This window comes from Triticum aestivum, chromosome 6B (genome assembly GCF_018294505.1).
Source record: "Triticum aestivum cultivar Chinese Spring chromosome 6B, IWGSC CS RefSeq v2.1, whole genome shotgun sequence".
Taxonomy (NCBI): Eukaryota; Viridiplantae; Streptophyta; class Magnoliopsida; order Poales; family Poaceae; genus Triticum; species Triticum aestivum.
Window position 1 is genome coordinate 441961922 of NC_057810.1, and position 22074 is coordinate 441983995.

Consider the following 22074-nt stretch of genomic DNA (forward strand, 5'->3'; position numbering starts at 1 on the left):
ATGGAGATCAAGGTGTCGCGCCGGTGACGATGGTGATCATGACGGTGCTTCGGAGATGGAGATCACAAGCACAAGATGATGATGGCCATATCATATCACTTATATTGATTGCATGTGATGTTTATCTTTTATGCATCTTATCTCGCTTTGATTGACGGTAGCATTATAAGATGATCTCTCACTAAAATTTCAAGATAAAAGTGTTCTCCCTGAGTATGCACCGTTGCCAAAGTTCGTTGTGCCCAGACACCACGTGATGATCGGGTGTGATAAGCTCTACGTCCATCTACAACGGGTGCAAGCCAGTTTTGCACATGCAGAATACTCAGGTTAAACTTGACGAGCCTAGCATATGCAGATATGGCCTCGGAACACTAAGACCGAAAGGTCGAGCGTGAATCATATAGTAGATATGATCAACATAATGATGTTTACCATTGAAAGCTACTCCATTTCACGTGATGATCGGTTATGGTTTAGTTGATTTGGATCACGTGATCACTTAGAGGATTAGAGGGATGTCTATCTAAGTGGGAGTTCTTAAGTAATATGATTAATTGAACTTAAATTTATCATGAACTTAGTTCCTGATAGTATCTTGCTCGTCTATGTTGATTGTAGATAGATGGCCCGTGTTGTTGTTCTGTTGAATTTTAATGCGTTCCTTGAGAAAGCAAAGTTGAAAGATGATGGTAGCAATTACACGGGTCCGTAACTTGAGGATTATCCTCATTGCTGCACAGAATAATTACGTCCTGGAAGCACTGCTAGGTGCCAAACCTGTTGCAGGAGCAACACCAGATGTTATGAACATCTGGCAGAGCAAAGCTGATGACTACTCAATAGTTCAGTGTGCCATGCTTTACGGCTTAGAACCGGGACTTCAACGACGTTTTGAATGTCATGGAGCATATGAGATGTTCCAAGAGTTGAAGTTAATATTTCAAGCAAATGCCCGGATTGAGAGATATGAAGTCTCCAATAAGTTCTACAGCTGCAAGATGGAGGAGAATAGTTCTATCAGTGAGCATATACTCAAAATGTCTGGGTATAATAATCACTTGATTCAACTGGGAGTTAATCTTCCGGATGATAGCGTCATTGACAGAATTCTTCAATCACTGTCACCAAGCTACAAGAGCTTCGTGATGAACTATAACATGCAAGGGATGGATAAGACGATTCCCGAGCTCTTCGCAAGGCTAAAGGCTGCGGAGGTAGAAATCAAGAAGGAGCATCAAGTGTTGATGGTCAATAAGACCACCAGTTTCAAGAAAAAGGGTAAAGGGAAGAAAAAGGGGAACTTTAAGAAGAACAGCAAGCAAGTTGCTGCTCAGGAGAAGAAACCCAAGTCTGGACCTAAGCCTGAGACTGAGTGCTTCTACTGCAAGCAGACTGGTAACTGGAAGCGGAACTGCCCCAAGTATTTGGCGGATAAGAAGGATGGCAAGGTGAACAAAGGTATATGTGATATACATGTTATTGATGTGTACCTTACTAGAGCTCGCAGTAGCACCTGGGTATTTGATACTGGTTCTGTTGCTAATATTTGCAACTCAAAACAGGAACTACAGATTAAGCGAACTCTGGCCAAGGATGAGGTGACGATGCGTGTGGGAAACAGTTCCAAAGTCGATGTGATCGCCGTCAGCACACTACCTCTACATCTACCTACGGGATTAGTGTTAGACCTAATAATTGTTATTTGGTGCCAACGTTGAGCATGAACATTATCTTGTTTGATGCGAGACGATTATTCATTTAAATCAGAGAATAATGGTTGTTCTATTTATATGAGTAATATCTTTTATGGTCATGCACCCTTGAAGAGTGGTCTATTTTTGATGAATCTCGATAGTAGTGATACACATATTCATAATGTTGAAGCCAAAAGATGCAGAGTTGATAATGATAGTGCAACTTATTTGTGGCACTGCCGTTTAGGTCATATCGGTGTAAAGCGCATGAAGAAACTCCATACTGATGGACTTTTGGAACCACTTGATTATGAATCACTTGGTACTTGCGAACTGTGCCTCATGGGAAAGATGACTAAAACGCCGTTCTCCGGTACTATGGAGAGAGCAACAGATTTGTTGGAAATCATACATACAGATGTATGTGGTCCGATGAATGTTGAGGCTCGTGGCGGATATCGTTATTTCCTCACCTTCACAGATGATTTAAGCAGATATGGGTATATCTACTTAATGAAACATAAGTCTGAAACATTTGAAAAGTTCAAAGAATTTCAGAGTGAAGATGAAAATCATCATAACAGGAAAATAAAGTTTCTACGATCTGATCATGGAGGAGAATATTTGAGTTACGAATTTGGTCTACATTTGAAACAATGCGGAATAGTTTCGCAACTCACGCCACCCGGAACACCACAATGTAATGGTGTGTCCGAATGTCGTAATCGTACTTTACTAGATATGGTGCGATCTATGATGTCTCTTACTGATTTACCGCTATCGTTTTGGGGTTATGCTTTAGAGACGGCTGCATTCATGTTAAATAGGGCACCATCAAAATTCGTTGAGATGATGCCTTATGAACTGTGGTTTGGCAAGAAACCAAAGTTGTCGTTTCTTAAAGTTTGGGGCTGCGATGCTTAGGTGAAAAAGCTTCAACCTGATAAGCTCGAACCCAAATCGGAGAAATGTATCTTCATAGGATACCCAAAGGAGACTGTTGGGTACACCGTCTATCAAAGATCTGAAGGCAAGACATTCGTTGCTAAGAATGGATCCTTTCTAGAGAAGGAGTTTCTCTCGAAAGAAGTGACTGGGAGGAAAGTAGAACTTGATGAGGTAACTGTACCTGCTGCCTTATTGAAAAGTGGTTCATCACAGAAACCGGTTCCTGTGACGTCCACACCAATTAGTGAGGAAGTTAATGATGATGATCATGGAACTTCAGATCAAGTTGTTACTGAACCTCGTAGGTCAAACAAAGTAAGATCCGCACCAGAGTGGTGCGGTAATCCTGTTCTGGAAGTTATGTTACTAGACCATGACGAACCTACAAACTATGAAGAAGCGATGGTGAGCTCAGATTCCGCAAAATGGCTTGAGGCCATGAAATCTGAGATGGGATCCATGTATGAGAACAAAGTGTGGACTTTGGTTGACTTGCCCGATGATCGGCAAGCCATTGTGAATAAATGGATTTTCAAAAAGAAGACTAACGCTGACGGTAATGTTACTGTCTATAAAGCTCGACTTGTTGCGGAAGGTTTTCGACAAGTTCAAGGGATTGACTACGATGAGACTTTCTCATCCGTAGCGATGCTTAAGTCTGTCTGAATCATGTTAGCAATTGTTGCATTTTATGATTATGAAATTTAGCAAATGGATGTCAAAACTGCATTCCTGAATGGATTTCTGGAAGAAGGGTTGTATATGATGCAACCAGAAGGTTTTGTCGATCCAAAGGGAGCTAACAAAGTGTGCAAGCTCCAGCGATCCATTTATGGACTGGTGCAAGCCTCTCGGAGTTGGAATAAATGCTTTGATAGTGTGATCAAGGCATTTGGTTTTATACAGACTTTTGGAGAAGCTTGTATTTACAAGAAAGTGAGTGGGAGCTCTGTAGCATTTCTAATATTATATGTGGATGACATATTGTTGATTGGAAATGATATAGAATTTCTAGATAGCATAAAGGGATACTTGAATAAGAGTTTTTCAATGAAGGACCTCGATGAAGCTGCTTATATATTGGGCATCAAAATCTATAGAGATAGATCAAGACGCTTAATTGGAATTTCACAAAGCACATACCTTGACAAAGTTTTGAAGAAGTTCAAAATGGATCAAGCAAAGAAAGGGTTCTTGCCTGTGTTGCAAGGTGTGAAGTTGAGTAAGACTCAATGCCCGACCAATGCAGAAGATAGAGAGAAAATGAAAGATGTTCCCTATGCTTCAGCCATAGGCTCTATCATGTATGCAATGTTGTGTACCAGACCTGATGTGTGCCTTGCTATAAGTCTAGCAGGGATGTACCAAAGTAATCAGGAGTGGATCACTGGACAGCGGTCAAGAACATCCTGAAATACCTGAAAAGGACGGAGGATATGTTTCTCGTTTATGGAGGTGACAAAGAGCTCATTGTAAATGGTTACTTTGATGCAAGCTTTGACACTGATCCGGATGATTCTAAATCGCAAACCGGATACGTGTTTACATCGAACAGTGGAGCTGTCAGTTGGTGCAGTTCTAAACAAAGCGTTGTGGCAGGATCTACGTGTGAAGCAGAATACATAGCTGCTTCCGAAGCAGCAAATGAAGGAGTCTGGATGAAGGAGTTCATATCCAATCTAGGTGTCATACCTAGTGCATCAGGTCCAATGAAAATCTTTTGTGACAATACTGGAGCAATAGCCTTGGCGAAGGAATCCAGATTTCACAAGAGAACCAAGCACATCAAGAGACGCTTCAATTCCATCCGGGATCTAGTCCAGGTGGGAGACATAGAAATTTGCAAGATACATATGGATCTAAATGTTGCAGACCCGTTGACTAAGCCTCTTCCACGAGCAAAACATGATCAGCACCAAGGCTCCATGGGTGTTAGAATCATTACTGTGTAATCTAGATTATTGACTCTAGTGCAAGTGGGAGACTAAAGGAAATATGCCCTAGAGGCAATAATAAAGTTATTATTTATTTCCTTATATCATGATAAATGTTTATTATTCATGCTAGAATTGTATTAACCGGAAACATAATACTTGTGTGAATACATAGACAAACAGAGTGTCACTAGTATGCCTCTACTTGACTAGCTCGTTGATCAAAGATGGTTATGTTTCCTAGCCATAGACATGTGTTGTCATTTGATTAATGGGATCACATCATTAGAAGAATGATGTGATTGACTTGACCCATTCTGTTAGCTTAGCACTCGATCGTTTAGTATGTTGCTATTGCTTTCTTCATGACTTATACATGTTCCTATGACTATGAGATTATGCAACTCCCATTTACCGGAGGAACACTTTGTGTGCTACCAAACGTCACAATGTAACTGGGTGATTATAAAGGTGCTCTACATGTGTCTCCAAAGGTACTTGTTGGGTTGGCGTATTTCGATATTAGGATTTGTCACTCCGATTGTCGGAGAGGTATCTCTGGGCCCACTCGGTAATGCACATAACTTAAAGCCTTGCAAGCATTGCAACTAATGAGTTAGTTGCGGGATGATGTATTATGGAACGAGTAAAGAGACTTGCCGGTAACGAGATTGAACTAGGTATTGAGATATCGACGATCATATCTCGGGCAAGTAACATACCGATGATAAAGGGAACAACGTATGTTGTTATGCAGTTTGACCGATAAAGATCTTCGTAGAATTTGTGGGAGCCAATATGGGCATCCAGGTCCCGCTATTGGTTATTGATCGGAGACGTGTCTCAGTCATGTCTACATAGTTCTCGAACCCGTAGGGTCCGCACGCTTAATGTTTCGTTGACGATATAGTATTATATGAGTTATGTATGTTGGTGACCGAATGTTGTTCGGAGTTCCGGATGAGATCATGGACATGACGAGGAATTCCGGAATGGTCCGGAGATAAAGTTTAATATATGGGATAATAGTGTTTGATCTCTGGAAGGGTTCCGGAATTCACCGGAAGGGGTTCCCGATGTTTCCCGAAATGTTTGGGTACGAGAACATGTTATTTGGGCCAAAGGGGAAAGCCCACGAGGCTTTTGGAAAGTGCAAAAGGAAGTTTTGCAAAGACCAGAGGTTAGATGCCAGGAACCCTGGCGTCTAGGGGTTAGACGCCGGGAACCCTGGCGTCTAGCCCTGGAGTCCGTGTAGGACTCTTGCCTTTCGGGCAAAACTGACTTTGAGGAGGCTTTTACTCCAAGTTTCGATCCTAGGGCTCAACATATAAATAGAGGGGCTGGGCTAGCACCAAAGACACATCAAGAAACACCAAGCCGTGTGCCGGCAACCCCGTCCCCTCTAGTTTATCCTCCGTCATAGTTTCCGTAGTGCTTAGGCAAAGCCCTGTGGAGATTGTTCTTCACCAACACAGTCACCACGCCATCGTGCTGCCAGAACTCATCTACTACTTCGCCCGTCTTGCTAGATCGAGAAGGCGAGGACGTCATCGAGCTGAACGTGTGCAGAACTCGGAGGTGCCGTGTGTTCGGTATTTGGATCGGTCGGATCGTGAAGACGTATGACTACATCAACCGCGTTGATAAACGCTTCCGCTTAGCGATCTTCAAGGGTATGAAGATACACTCCCCCTCTCATTGCTATGCATCACCATGATCTTGCGTGTGCATAGGATATTTTTTTGAAATTACTACGATTCCCAACACTATCATTATACTCTATTCCACCAATAGTGCTATATCCATGGCTTGCACTCATGTATTGCGTGAGGGTTGAAAATGCTGAAGCGCGTTAGAAAGTATGAACCAATTGCTTGGCTGACACCAGGATACTACATGATTTATATTGTGAGCTAAGAAGACAGAGCATGACAAGGCTATATGATTTTGTAGGGATAAGGTTCTTTAGCATTTCATATTCTGAAAGACATGATTGTTTGTTTGGATGCCTGAGTATTGATGTCTTTATGTCAAATCATAGACTATTGCTTTGAATCACTTATGTATCAATATTCATGTCATGACTAGACATATGATCAAGTTTATGTTAGTTAGCATTCCACATCAAAAATTATCTTTTTATCATTTACCTACTCGAGGACGAGCAGGAATTAAGCTTGGGGATGCTGATACGTCTCCATCATATCTATAATTTTTCATTGTTTCATGCAAATATTATTCACCTTTTACATACTTTTGGCAACTTTTTATATGATTTATTTGGACTAACTTACTTATCCAGTGCCCAGTGCCAGTTCTTGTTTGTTGCCTGTTTTTGTATCACAGAAAATCCATATCAAACGAAGTCCAAACATGATGCAACTCCACGGAGAATTATTTTGGAATATTTGTGATTTTTGGGAGTTGGAATCACCGCAAATGAAGCCCGTGGTGGGACAACCCACCAAGGTGCGCCAGAGGAGCCAGGCGTGGCGTGGTGGGTTGTGCCCACCTCGTACGTGGGTTGGAGATGTACTTCGGGCGCAAGGAAGCTTATATCTGGAAAAAAATTGTGTAAAAAGATGAGCGCAATCGGAGTTACGGACCTCCGGGAATATAAGAAATGGTTTTCGGCCAGATCTAGGGATTACGAAACAGAAGAGGACAGAGAGACAGATCCAATCTCAGAGGGGCTCTCGCCCCTCCACAGCCATGGAGGCCATGGACCAGAGGGGGATCCCTCCTCCCATCTAGGGGGGAGGCCAAGGAAGAAGAAGAAGGAGGGGGCTTTCTCCCCCTCTCTCCAGGTGGCGCCGGAACGCCACCGGGGCTAGGATCGCGACGGCGATCTATAGCAACAACCTTGCTACCATCAACACCAACTTTATCCCCCTCTATGTAGCGGTGTAACACCTCTCCCCCCCCCCCCGCTGTAATCTCTACTTAAACATGGTGCTCAACTCCATATATTATTTTCCAGTGATCTATGGTTATCCTGTGATGTTTGAGTAGATTTGTTTTGTCCTACGGGTTAATTGTGATATTGGTTGGTATGATTGTATATTTTATTTATGTTGCTGTCCTACAGTGCGCTCCATCTCGCGCAAACGTTAGGGGCCCTAGCTGTAGGGTGTTGCAATATGTTCATGGTTCGCTTACGGTGGGTTGCGAGAGTGACAGAAACTTAAACCCGAGTAGGTGGGGTATGACGTTTGGGAGTAAAGAGGACTTGATACTTAATACTATGGTTCAGTTTCACGATCTTAATAATCTTTAGTAGTTGCGGATGCTTGCTAGAGTTCCAATCATAAGTGCATATGATCCAAGTAGAAAAAGTATGTTAGCTCATGACTCTCCCTCATATAAAATTACAAGAATGATTACGGTACTTGTTACCGATTGCCTAGGGACAAATGACTTTCTTGTTGACAAAAGCTATCTACTCTTATTACCTTGCAATTTATTCTTAGTTTTATTCTCGCAAAGTACTCGTAGTTTTATTCTTGCAAAATAGTTTCATACTTGTTTTAGGTAAATCAAACATCAAGCGTGCGTACAGTTGTATCAGTGGTCGATAGAACTTGAGGGAACATTTGTTCTACCTTTAGCTCCTCGTTGGGTTCGACAGTCTTACTTATCGAAAGAGGCTACAATTGATCCCCTATACTTGTGGGTTATCAAAGTGTTGTTGCGCCAACCCTCTCGAGCTCCTCTCAAGTGCTAATCTTACACTCCTCTACCTGTGGGCCTACTGGACCTCCTGCGGGCCTGCATCCTGGCCCAACTAGCTAGTTGGGTTTCTAGTCGTATGCAGGCCGTGGTGGCCCTGTAGGCGGTATTTTTTATTTTTTTTCCCTGTATTTTTGTTTTGTTTTTGGCTCTATTTAATTTTTAGAGTTTTTAAGTGATTCTTTTTGCTTTAGGTCACAAAAATTATGAACTTTCTGTTAGTGCCATTAGTTTTCAAATTTGAATATTTTAAATTTGAATTCTATGAAATTTGTGTGAATCACTAGTTTGTGAATAAATTTACTTTAAAATATTATATTTTTGTTTTAGTTGTTCATAACAAAAAGATTAATTGATTCTTTTTAGTTGCATAATTTTTTTATAATTTCAGTTGCATTAATTTTTTTTATTGATTCTTTTTAGTTGATTCCTTTTGCTATTAGAGTTTTATAAAAGCTTTTTAGTTGATTGTTTTTTCTATTGAAGAATATTATAGGTTTTTTTTAGTTGACCATAACAGAATATTTTAATTGATTCTTTTTAGTTCATTCTTTTTGCTATTAGAGTTTTATAAAAGTTTTCTAGTTCATTCTTTTTGCTATTAGTTCATTCTTTGAGCTACACGACCCTGAAATTGAAAAGCACCACAAATGAACTCTGAACAGGTTGAAAGTTGGCATGGTATCATCATTTCACTCACATAGCATGTGCTAAAAAGTTGAGAGGGTTACGGTAAAAACTAGATGCACATCGTGTACAAAATGGACAATCTCTTTCGAAGTATTAGGGTTTCGGACGAAAACTCATCTGTTACAAAGGGATTTCATTTTTAACTTATTTGAACTCCAGACTTTTTGTGTGTTCAAAATGCACCATTCAAAGTTACATCATCAATTTCCAGCCCTTTCTGACTTCATTTGGTATTTTTCATGCAACAACAAATGTGATCATAATCGCAACTAAGGTAACAATTGGTCCAACGGCATAGTGATAACCAAGCCTCAGTATGAATGGCATATTTTCTAATCTCTCCAATCTTCAAGCGCATTGTATCCATCTTGATCTTGTGATCATCAACGACATCCTCAACATGCAAGTCCAATCTCATCTTCTCCTCATCAATTCTTTTCAATTTTTCTTCAAGTAATTGTTTTCTTTTTCAACTAAATTTAACCTCTCGACAATAGGGTCGGTTGGAATTTTCAGTTCACATACCTCCTAGATAAAAACATCTATGCCACGTTGGTCGGCATAATTGTCATAAACACTAAGTGAAACAAATAGTTATAAAAGATAATATATACCACATCCGAATCATAGACAGGACGAGGGCCGACTGAGGCGGATACCAAAACCATCACAGTATATAATAACAAACAATAATAAAAGTAAGAAAATTATACAAGTATCTATCTAAATCATACAAGTAAGTTTTTTTCTTTTAGAAAGAAGATAAGAACAAGAGACTCACCATGGTGGTGCCGGCGACGAGATCGGCGCGGGTGATCGACGGTGGTGAGGACGGGCCGGGATAGGACGGACAGCCAAACCTAGACAAATCTTGAGGAAAATGGAGTTTGTACAAGGAGCTTCGAGAGGAGAAAGCTGAAGTGTGGCTCGTGCATTTCATCGAACACCTCATGTGCATAGGAGGTGAGCTAGAGCACCACAAACCTCTCCCACGGCCGGCCAAAAAAACAGAGTAGTGGCTCTGATCGCGGCCAGGGGCGGGGTATATATAGGCCTCTCTTTAGTCCTGGTTTGTGGCTAAAACCGGGACTAAAGGACAAGCTTTGGTCCCGATTCCAACCACCAACCGGGACTAAAGATGGTGGGCCAGGAGCGAGGCCCATTGGTCCCGGTTCATGTCGGGAACCGGACCAAAAGTGTCAGACGAACCAGGACCAATGGCCCTCAAAGTCGGCCAGCGCCCTGGCCTCGCGAACAGGGACTGATGCATCCTTTGGTCTCGGTTCATGAATGAACCGGGATTAATGCCCTTACCCAGGCCTCAACCAAAGCCCTGTTTTCTACTAGTGTCTCCCCCTTGGGCTTCCTCCTCCATGGTCGCCCCCTAGACGGGGAGAGGTTCTCCCTTCTAGTCCTTGGCCTCCATGGCGCCCAAAGGGGTGAGAGCCCTTCTGAGATTGGATCTCTCTCTCTCTCTCTCACTCTCGGTCTCCTTCTGTTTCTGCATTTTTGTTTTTGGCCAAAAATCATTTCTTATATTCCCGGAGATCCGTAACTCCGGTTGGGCTAAAATTCTGAGGGGGGTTTTATCTATAAATTATCTTTCCTGCAGCAAAAGAAGGGCTCCAACTGACCTTCGAGGTGTCCACAAGGCAAGGGGACGCGGCCAAGGGGGCAGACCGTTCCCTATTGCCTTGTGAGGCCCTCGAGCATCGTCTTGCATTGATTCTTCCTAGCAAAAATCACATATATTTCAAAATAAATCTGGGTAAAATTTAATCGCCTTTAGACTTGGTTTGGTATGGTCTTTCTGCGAAACAAAAAAACATTCAAAAAACATGAACTGGCACCGGGTACTAGATTAATAAGTTAGTCCATAAAAATAATATATAAGTGCACCAAAACCATATAAAACTATTTTAAACATGGTATGAATACTTCATAAATTATAGATACGTTGGAGATGTATCACAGTCCGGGTTAGTTTCACTCAGATCATGCAAATTAGAGGCCGAAACAAGAGCAGAAGTGTTTGGAGAACTAAATACGTTGGAGATGTTTCAAAGCTCTGCGAGACTACTACTTCGAAACACATGGATACCTCAGAGGGTTTGTCTACTTTGACTCTCATCTCGGAGAACATTCTTGTGGGTGGAGGTGTAACCTAGCTATGGGAATTGCTGCGCTACACCGACTCGTCACTTCTTCCACTACTCTGCTCGTCGGTAAGTTCGATCATTACCGCCAACTTCATATAGTGTTCCTGACTATGATCGTGTAGCATGATTTTTTATTGCATATCACGTTCCCTTACAATGGCATCCTGAGCAAATCTATGAGTAGATGCAGGTACGATTTAGAGCATATGGTGATATCCGGTATTGCACGGTCGTGTAGAGTGATTAGATGGTTCTAATTACTGGATGTGCATGTCATAACACCTCTAATTTCATGAGGTTTTGATCTTGAAAACATGTACAAATTTTGCTACAAAGGTCTGGCATCCATAGCTAAGCTTCAAATACTTTGGGTTCGGTCATAGTCAAGAAAGACTTTGTGAATACGAAAGGGAACGTAGACGGTTTTAGACGAGGATGAACAGTTCGTGCTGTAAGTACATTTGGTTGTCTTGAACGGTTCATGTTGCATGTACATGGCGGAATACCGCCTTCGTCCTCCAGACCAGGCTTAACACCATGCTGGATGAGAGCAAGGGGCCCAGAACTGTCAATGATGCACCCCCCCCCTCTTTACCCAAGGCCCCGAGCGACCCCAAGTTCGCCTCGGCCTCGATGACAAGATATTTTGGGTTGGGAGCAGAGCTCAGACACAACCCACCTGGACCCATGGAACTGTTGGCGGTGAGTGTTGACTCCTGGACTACACCAAGAAGATGCATCATCTCCTCATAGTGAGTAGCTCGGGGAGCTTCCTCTGTCCTAGTTGCTGGCTTGTTACCAGCATGCACCTCTGTGGTGGCCACACGTGGTTGAGACACCACCAGCCAACCAACATTAGTAGCCACCTTGACGACGATCCCCTCGATGGCAAGAGTGGAGACACTCTTAACGGAGCCAATATTCATAGGTTCTTCAATCGGGGGGGGGGGGGTAATTTTAAGAGCTCATTGAGGCAGGCCCTTCTCCTTCCAATATGCTTCACCCGGAAGATTGTTGTAGTAGATGGGCTCCCGCTTGTCCCTCAAGGTGACGCAAAAGCGCATGGAAGTGTCACATACCAGGCCATAACACTCACAGTATTGTGGAAATTTCTCACACTTCTACAAGGAACTAGATCATCGATGGCGCGCGTTGCTGCGCCCGTCCTTTTTCTAAGAGATTGGTAGTAATTCCCACAAATATATGGAGGTAATAAAGGCAGTTCATCTTTCTATTATTTCAAGAATAACAATGTAGCCATTCAATTTAATTTGAAGCAACAATACACATATTTGGGAGACATATATGGTGAAATTGATAAACATGGCACAAATTTCTCAATCCAATACTTGCTGCATCATAATGGTTAGTGTGCTACCGGCATCAGATGGAACAAACTGAATCTTCAAAAACAACAAAATCCGAAGGAAATCATTTAATAAACAAACTATAATTGTTTGGTGCAAGCTATAATAAAACAAAAAAGAAGATATAGAGCAATTTGACAATAAATTAGCATATATCCGACTAAAACTTTCTCGGGTCATAACAATAAGCAGCCCACATTCTTCTGCTGGATACATGTTCCACTGTAGGCATTATCACCACCTTAATCGTACATTAAGGTCAACTCGCTCTGAAACAAGCAGAATACGCCATCTATATTGTATGCATGAAAGGTATCTTCCAAACAACCAATTTATTGAAGTGGAAGTCTTGTTTTTGTGTTACAAACATTCGAGTTATAAATCTGTAGGGGTGACATTTTGGCCGTAAAACATTCTTACTTAAAGGGATAAAATGAAATGTAGTAGATCCATGGCCATGCTAAAGAATAAATAGGCATTGGTAGTGGGAGTGAGATCCTCTAGTGGAAATGGGAAATATAACGCAGGAAGTAAAACCAAATTCCAACTTGATCGTGGCCTCAACACCCTTCAGTATCGGTGAAGCAAACACGTAAACAATATTTCTATTGAAGTACAAAGGAGCACTGCTATATAAAACAGGAGGAACACTTGAAATGTTTGTATCCACACAAGTTAAATTGAATAAAGTTTTTTAAACGTCTCTCCAATCTATGGAAATTAGACAGCTAGGTGTAGAGCCTTCTTTATGATGGACTTGTTTCAAATTACCATCTTTTTTTTTATTTCAAGGAAATATATCTTTGTAGATCTTAGAATGGACATCAACTATTGTGAAAAGCCAGAATGGTTGCTTTGTCATGTCTATGATTCTAAGAAGCCAAGTGGTTGTGTTGTGTTATAAGTTATAACTGCAGACAAAAAAAAAACACTTACCGTTCATACACACGTCTAGTGGACACCTCAAGAACGATTATAGTGTAAATCAACTCCGATACTTCTCAAATGAACAAAGGAGCTCAGGTGTTCACATTTAAAAACAAATGTACTGATATTCTTCTTTCCTTGAATTTTACCTTTGCTTTTTGGAAAGGATGTATACTTCCAAGATAACTCGATGTGTATGCTGCGAAGATAGGACCAATAAAGAGTACCAGAACATGAAAGTCACTGTTGGATAGTGATATACAGTTTCCCTTGATAAACATTAAAAAACAACACTTTTCATATATGTTGCTGGTGCAAAATAATAAACACAACTTAGTACCTGATTCATAACAAGGTTGACTAAATTCAGTGTTGTTAGCATCAGCAATAATGTACTGACTTTTAATATGCCTCCACCAGAATAATGATCCCACAACAAAGAAACAGACGCTAATGCAAACTGTCGTAGAATCAAATGCAATTGTTGTTTCATGGCGTTTATTAGTAAAAATATTACTATTTGCATATTGATATTTGATTCAAAATTTTGAGCTAACTGAACACCGGTATAACTCCCAATCAAGTAACATACCTAATGTATAGCATTTTGCGATACATCCAAGAAGGGTATTCTAACTGTTCCCCATTATTCTGCACTGGTGCACAAGCCACAAGAGATGCCCCTCCCAATAAACATCCTTACAATGGTACCTTGGCAGTGTTAATGGTGTGCTTAGACCAGATTAACTTAGAGAATCTGCATAGACCAATTTACTTTACGTCAATGTTGGAAATCAATTCAACAAACAGTAGAATTCTACAAGAGAAGTAGCAGTGGCTGTATATACAGCAAGTACTTACCTCCAGGTCACCAGGATCACTATGGGATGTTACAAATGAACTGGACGTGATAGAGATGTCACTGACCATTGGGGGATTCTTTGCTCACTGACTTTGTTCAGTAGTCCATGAGATGCCTCTGCTTGGACTTGAGCTCCTCTGATGGCTTGAGGGATTCAGAAAGAGAGAAAATGAGATAGCAACATCAATATCAATGTGTCGATGCCATGGTGGTCTTTGATCCATCCTTTTGCACATTTTGACTCGCAGGTGCAGTAACGATTTGATCATTAAAAGATTCGGCAGAGAAACAATTAACATGATTGGTGAAGCATTTTTTCTTGTGTAAATCAAACATGATAATAGTATTGCACTCAATTTCATGATCAGTTGAAAAGATAAATAGTTAGTGTGATATCCAGTACCTCACTTTTGCTGCTCGCGTATTACATATGGAGTTGCAACAACTCAGTCGTAAACAAGGGCATGGCCTAATATATTCATATGTACTGCTAGGCTTAATGCAAGGATAAAAAATAGTAATCACATCAGAAGTAAGTAAAGCTATTTTTCTTTTGTTCAGAACCGTAGAGCAAAATAGACACAAGAATATGGTTCTTCAATGTTCCCTCTTCTCCCTGTATGCAAGGGCTGGCGTGGATTCATGAAAAAAATGCTAAACAACATAATTTTCCAATCCTAACTGAAACAGATACTATTAAGACGAGTGAACGTGAACAAACCTGTCTAAAAGCCACCTGAGCCCCTCAAAGCGATGCATGCCCTGAGCCCGTCCCAACCGAGAGTCCCCAACTGAAATCGCCCTGACACCCATGCGTACCTCCAGCTAGGAGCTCGATCATGGCGGATTTGACGGCGACGCACCCGCGGACCCCAGAAAAAACCCAGATACATTCTTCAAGGGTGTAGTGCGCCAACGATCTAGGGATGGAGCTCGTGGCCTCTTTGAGAGAGATATGCTCCCTGCTGCGCCTTTCTGATGGAAGACAGGAGAAGGAGAACTTCAGCTGCTAGACGGAGACGGAGGCGACGTTCCAACGGCGCGGCCGAGGACTGCGCCACGAGGAGGTGCGAGCCGAACGAAACGACGACAGCGGCGGCGCAACCTGTGGCGTGGCTGAGAAAAAGAAGAGATTGGGGTGGGAAGAAAACCTTTGCTGATCGTCCGTCTGAGATCGGACGTTCCTTCCTGCAGGCGAACGAGAGGGCCTCGATTTGGTTTTGGGAGTAGCTGGCCATCGGACAGTCGGCCCACGAGCAGCCCACGTGCGAGAGGAGCAGTATCGGACGGCAAGGAATGATCTAGCAACGAAATCGGACGACCAAAAAACAGAAATTGTTGAGAGAGCTTGCTTTAGGTGCAGTTATACTGTCCTTAATTGCAACTCACAAGGACTACCCAACGCGTGCAAGCTGCATTATTTCGAAGGGGCTACACTGTTTCTAACACACAAGAACTTGTAGATGATGACATTGTTACGATGGGAGACCACCACCACCTCGCCAATTTGTTCTTCTTGGTCCATGTCCACCGTCATGAGCTCAAATGGGAGTCCACACACCTAAGCCCATATGGGATGACACCAAGATCAATGTTGGTCGGGCTTTCCTTGTCGTCGAAGGCAACAGAGACGATGCCACCCTGTTTGAAGTGCCACAATTGCGATTTTAGCACAAAGTAGCGATTGTCCTCGACAACAAAACTGAGGAAGAATCACCAGTCATCGCTGCCCACCCATTGGATGGTGGCATTGCCCTACAACCGCCACATCGATGAACGAAGCTCATCAACAATGGTCTTCGAGCTCACCCGAATGGCAGGAGCCGCCCAAACAGCGACGACCTTCCTCGCAACCTCCAGATCATTGATGAAGGGGACAACCTCGTCGAGGCTCATCTTTTCCCTTGCGACGCAATGACGGTGGAATCAAGGGGGCGCCTCCCCCAATTTTATTCACCGACATGCAAAGAACCCTCCACCCCGCACACACCTTCCTCCTTTCCCCTTTTCTCCATCTATCCAGCTTGGTTGGCCAAATAACTTGCCATGTACCCTGCTCTCTGGCTCCATGAGGCGGTCCACCGCCTCGCGGAGCTAGAGAACAGGGCACACTCATAGACGGATGAGAGACAAAGGGGAAAAGTTCCACCACCTCACCCTCAAACTGGTCCAAGCAAGCTAGGGCTCGTCAGTGAGAGGGAAGAACTCAGCCTAGATCTGCGACAATGACCTCGTGCATTGCGGCAACGACATCATAAGAAATTGTATCCAAAATGAAGATTTTACAGTCTTAAATATATTTGGTGGGAGGCATTTCTTCTTCTTCTTATTATTATTATTTTGATGAGAAAGAAAGCATTTGTAAATATATATGTAAGGAAATTTTGAAATTCCACATATGTGGCAACCGGCGGTTGGCGCTTTAACCACGCCAAGCCTCCCACGCCGCCGGTCGTTTGATCTTCTTGCACAAGAAGTAAGGCGCTGGGGTTTTCCAACAAAAGGAAAAAAAAGGAAAAAAAGGAGTAAGGCGCCGGTCGTTTCACCTTCTTGGACGAGAAGTAAGCAGGGATGCCCCACCACCGCTCCCTCTCTCTCGTGATTATCGTAGCCAAACCCAGCAGCGGTCCAGGGTTTCCAAGGCTCCAACGTTCGCCCCGTCCCACCCACCCACAGGAACCTTCTCGAAACCATCGCCCCGCTCCTCGCCCGGCCCCACCCGTCAGCCACCCGCCCGTTCCATTCCCGGTAGCGGAGAAACAGAAGGCGATCCGCAACCCGCGGCGCCCCGCGGGCCCGGCCACCCAATGAAGACCCCCGTTATATAAACACCCCCCCGGCCTCGCTAATCGCATCGCAATCTCGAGTAGCCGTCCCAATCCTCGATCTGTTCTCAGACCCTCCTCCGTCCGTCGCAGCTCCAGATTTCCTTCCCCATGGGTAACCGAGTAATGCTAGACGTACAGGAAGTTACAGGGGGTTTACGGGGCTGTTGGGGTGTGATTGGCAGAGATCTAATTAGAAGGGCAGGCCCACCAGTGAAAATCAGGGGGGCGCCAGTTAGATGAAGCCACGTTCTCTCCCTGTAAAGTTTTGTATCAATCACCCTGTATGTCTAGTATTATTGATGGGTAACCCCGTCACCCCGAGCAATTACTAGCTGTTGTACCTTTTCGATTTCTTGTGGTGCGTTCGCTGATTGTTGTCCCTTCCTTTTGCTGGATTTTCCGTGGTCTGCGCAGCTCCGATCAAGATCGGTATCAACGGTGAGCTTGTGCCTACGATCTGATCTGGTTTGCTTCTCTGTTGGCTGCTTCCGTGGGTTCGTTTTCTGATGGATGCCTTTTTGCTTTGCGCTGCAGGTTTCGGCCGGATCGGCAGGCTTGTGGCCAGGGTTGCGCTCCAGAGCCCCGATGTCGAGCTCGTCGCCGTCAACGACCCCTTCATCACCACCGACTACATGGTATCGTTCTAGATTCTCCTCGCTCATGAGATCTGTAGGTTTGTATGGTAGGGTCGTTTTGGATTCGTGCATGGGACACCCGTTTATGGATTGTGGATTGTGAGCTTAGATCTGTACTAAACCTGATTGGATTTGCTTTTCTCGTTACATGCTGATGCTTTGCTACGCTATCATAAGCACAATTAAATAGCGATGTATATGAATCTAGTGAATGTCGCTACATGTCTGCATGTATCATCAGTTTTCGGAAACGACTTCTAGATCTGCTTTGCAAGTGCCTTTTGCATACGTTATATTCCTCATTTAGTGGAGAATAGTTTTGTAGTTCCAGATTTGAGGAATCTATTTGTTCCACGCAGTGACTATTGTTCCATTGTGGTATTTAAAATACATGTACACCTGGTAGTATTCTCTCTTATCTTACTATAAATAAGACACATGCAGGCTCCGTGCCAGTTAATTAAAGCATAGCGCTACTAATTGTCTCTGGTTCATATTATGGTTCTGAATTATGTGCTTGTAACTTGCAGACCTACATGTTCAAGTATGACACTGTCCACGGACAGTGGAAGCACCATGAAGTTAAGGTGAAGGACTCCAAGACCCTTCTCTTCGGTGAGAAGGAGGTTGCTGTGTTTGGCTGCAGGTTTGTTACCGTTCATTTTTGTGGCCGTGCAGTTGATTTCCATGTAAAGTACACAGGCTGATCGTACAATGTCCTGATGTAGGAACCCTGAGGAGATCCCATGGGCTGCTGCTGGTGCTGAGTACGTTGTTGAGTCCACCGGTGTTTTCACCGACAAGGACAAGGCTGCAGCTCACATTAAGGTACATTCTTTCACAGTTTCCATTTCATGGTACCTGAACCTTTCTTGTATATTTGTACTAAATTAGTTTTCTGTGTCACCACTTTCAGGGTGGTGCCAAGAAGGTCATCATTTCTGCTCCCAGCAAGGATGCTCCCATGTTTGTCTGTGGTGTCAATGAGAAGGAATACAAGTCTGACATCGACATTGTCTCCAACGCTAGCTGCACCACTAACTGCCTTGCTCCTCTTGCTAAGGTGCTTATCATTGCAGTTTTGTGCTGCTCAAACCAACTGCCAATATTGGGAATGGTATGCTGATAATTTTTTTCTTTCAGGTTATCAATGACAGGTTTGGCATTGTTGAGGGTTTGATGACCACAGTTCATGCCATGACTGGTAATGCATTACACTGGGTTTTTTCTTCAACATTTTATGTTCTATCTTTGACAAGTATGCTTATGTGTGGCTGAATTTGAATTTACAGCAACCCAGAAGACTGTTGATGGTCCTTCCAGCAAGGACTGGAGAGGTGGAAGGGCTGCCAGCTTCAACATCATTCCAAGCAGCACTGGTGCCGCAAAGGTATATTCAGCTGGCCTTCTATTATATCATCAGTTATCTGATTGAACACTGTAGCTTAATATAATAATATGTACGATGGATTACCATTTAATTGTAACTGTTTGATTTCCTGCAGGCTGTTGGCAAGGTGCTCCCAGAGCTTAACGGAAAGTTGACTGGAATGGCCTTCCGTGTTCCCACTGTTGATGTTTCTGTTGTTGATCTGACTGTTAGACTTGCGAAGCCAGCAACCTATGATCAGATTAAGGCTGCTATCAAGTGAGTAACGCCACCAACCAGGAACAATTTCCTTTACTAAGATGAGCATATGGTTTCTGATTTTGGTATTTGGGCCACATACCACCTATGAGCAGTATTGATGTGTACCGATCTGATTTTACAGGGAGGAGTCTGAGGGAAACCTCAAGGGCATTTTGGGTTACGTTGATGAGGACCTTGTTTCCACTGACTTTCAGGGTGACAACAGGTGTTTACCATTGCTTTGACAATAGCCATGTTACTACTCTTTATTAATGGGTGCATTTTGATTGCCTATGTGAGTACTCATCTGACTTGGCTAATGGTGCCACTTTACCCATAACAGGTCCAGCATCTTCGATGCCAAGGCCGGGATTGCTCTGAACGACAACTTTGTCAAGCTTGTCTCCTGGTACGACAACGAGTGGGGATACAGGTCAGTGGCACCTTCTATGGCTCTTGCAGTTAAGATTATACTTATATGCAGAAATCAACTTGCTGAATCCTCAAATTTCTCTGCTTGCAGCACCCGCGTGGTCGACCTCATCCGTCACATGCACAGCACCAAGTAAATGAGAGGCATGAAGATACAGGGGAGAGTGGTTTGCCCCAGAGGAGTGTTCAAAGCCTCTTCTTCTGAGAATAAATTTTTGTATGGAATTATGTCAGCTAAAAACCTTTTATTGGATGTATCCTGATGGTTGGTCACATTTTGGTGGTATTATGTACTTGCTTGAACTAAATCATGAGTCATTTTCACTCATCTTCTTTGGTTATCCATCACATGTCATTTCGTTCTCTTGCGATTGGAAAGTTATCTATGGTTATGTTGTCTTTCCACGCGTTTGCTGAAGGAATTAGATTTATGCTCCTTGTACCGAAGCAGCAGGACAAATGTGCAATGGACTAATAACTAAAGAAATATGTCTCTAAATGGATAAATTTCCACATCAATGAATTTTTATTATCCTTTGAATCAAAAGAGGCTGAAGTGTTTTTGGGAGGCATCCGATGTTTTTGATGAAATTACACCCTCGCGACGAGATTTTTCTTAATATTTCCATCTCCATGGGCTAATAAAATTAAAATCAATTGAAGAGTAGCAGTAGAAGAGGAACTGTAGCAATAAAGCTCGTGAGTTTGCCTAAAAGAAAAATGTCGGTTTGAGTGTCATGGACTCTTGACAATGATGAAATTTCACTTTTCCTATTTCCAAGTCCACACATCTAGGCTGTAGCAATAAAGCTCGCGAGTTTGCCTAAAAGAAAAATGTCGGTTTGAGTGTCATGGACTCATTGACAATGATGAAATTTCACTTTTCCTATTTCCAAGTCCACACATCTAGGAAGTAATAAAACTTCGACGTCACTACACTGCCATGCTGATGATCTCCTCCCATGGCAACATGCGACGAGCCGTAGATCCGATTAAACCCATGAAGAGGCGCTAGTAAGCCCCTTGATTTCATCGGTTTCGGCCTGTGAAAAGCTTTGGCACAAAAGACAAAACAACCACTCCAGCGTAAATGGTTGTGAATTTACGTTTTCATCATCTTTGGTAAAATCAAGTCCACCACGCGCTCTACCATAATTTTTTACGGATAATCCTAATTTTGGTTTAATAGTACATTCCAATAAAGGACGACCATATTTGTTCAACTTATCTCTTTCAACTTGGATACCATGAGGCGGCCCTGGAAAGTGTCATGTGGCGCATGCTGGTTGGTCACGATAAGAAAATATTTTTTAGAGTTTTTTTCTAAATGATAGAGATACTTTTTTTGAGAGAAGTTTTTTTAGGTAGAATGATGGCCAACCAACTATGCCATGTGACGCATGCTGGTTGGTCATGGTGAGAAAGTATTTTTTAGAGTTTTTTTAAATGGTAGAGAGACTTTTTTTGAGAGAAGTTTTTCTAGGTTTTGTTTAAGATGGTTGTGATGTCGATGTGACGTGAGAGTGTTTTTTTTTTAAATTTTGACACGATGATGAGGTATGCATAACTTTCTCTCAAGCGGCTCGCAATGGCAGCCCCCAACCACTAGTAATGCATAAAGGGTCACGCTAGAAGACCCCATGGCGAACGTGCACTCTCTAGAATTAGCGTAAATCATTTGCTTTCTCTTAATAAACATGTTGGATCTCCGTTATCTCATGGAACAATTGTTTCCTTAAAGAATTATATATCAAAGAAAAAAAGGGCTAAAAACTATGTTGAGGATAAAAAGAACTATGGGAAAGGATCTATTTCGACTAACTGAACCGAAGGAGCGATCAACCGCCTCGTCCATCAGACACAAACTTTTCTTTAACAATAATCCTGACCACATGTTCAACTCTAACCCTAGATTAGTGCAACGAACTTCCTCTCATTCCTCTTATTTTCTCTTTTCACCATGGAACTCTTTCTCTATGCCGCAAGGTAAACCATGGTCGTCTTCGCTGTTGCAAGTGGGCATGGGCGGCTACACGACGTCCGTCAATGTTGTGAGCGTTGACGGCGGATACTCCAAGTGTCAACAAATGCTACACGGGCTATAGTGGCGGATGTTGCAAACTCACTAATGCTACAAAGCAACAAGGGGTGGTGCTAGATGATGCAGGCCGGCTAAGAGATGCTTCAAGGGAGGCAGCCGTCGGTGTGTCGTGGAAGTCTGGAATGATTGCAAGGG

The 22074-nt window shown here is 42.8% G+C and overlaps 1 protein-coding gene across 1 annotated transcript; it reads left to right on the forward strand.

Annotated features, from left to right (window-relative positions):
• The first annotated feature begins 16970 nt into the window (after window positions 1–16970).
• Window positions 16971–20181, forward strand: LOC100125727 (glyceraldehyde-3-phosphate dehydrogenase 2, cytosolic). The gene is made up of 12 exons (XM_044557128.1): window positions 16971–17253; window positions 17556–17579; window positions 17676–17776; window positions 18307–18422; window positions 18505–18604; window positions 18693–18839; window positions 18920–18980; window positions 19069–19166; window positions 19282–19424; window positions 19549–19632; window positions 19750–19839; window positions 19930–20181. The coding sequence occupies exons 1-12, from the start codon at window positions 17250–17252 to the stop codon at window positions 19973–19975; spliced, it is 1014 nt and encodes a 337-aa protein (XP_044413063.1). The 5' UTR covers window positions 16971–17249; the 3' UTR covers window positions 19976–20181.
• The last annotated feature ends 1893 nt before the right edge of the window (window positions 20182–22074 follow it).

Coding starts and splice junctions, on each gene's coding strand:
- LOC100125727 (XM_044557128.1), top strand. Junction 18,981..19,068: donor CACAGTTCATGCCATGACTG/GTAATGCATTAC, acceptor TTGAATTTACAG/CAACCCAGAAGACTGTTGAT. Junction 19,167..19,281: donor GCAGCACTGGTGCCGCAAAG/GTATATTCAGCT, acceptor GATTTCCTGCAG/GCTGTTGGCAAGGTGCTCCC.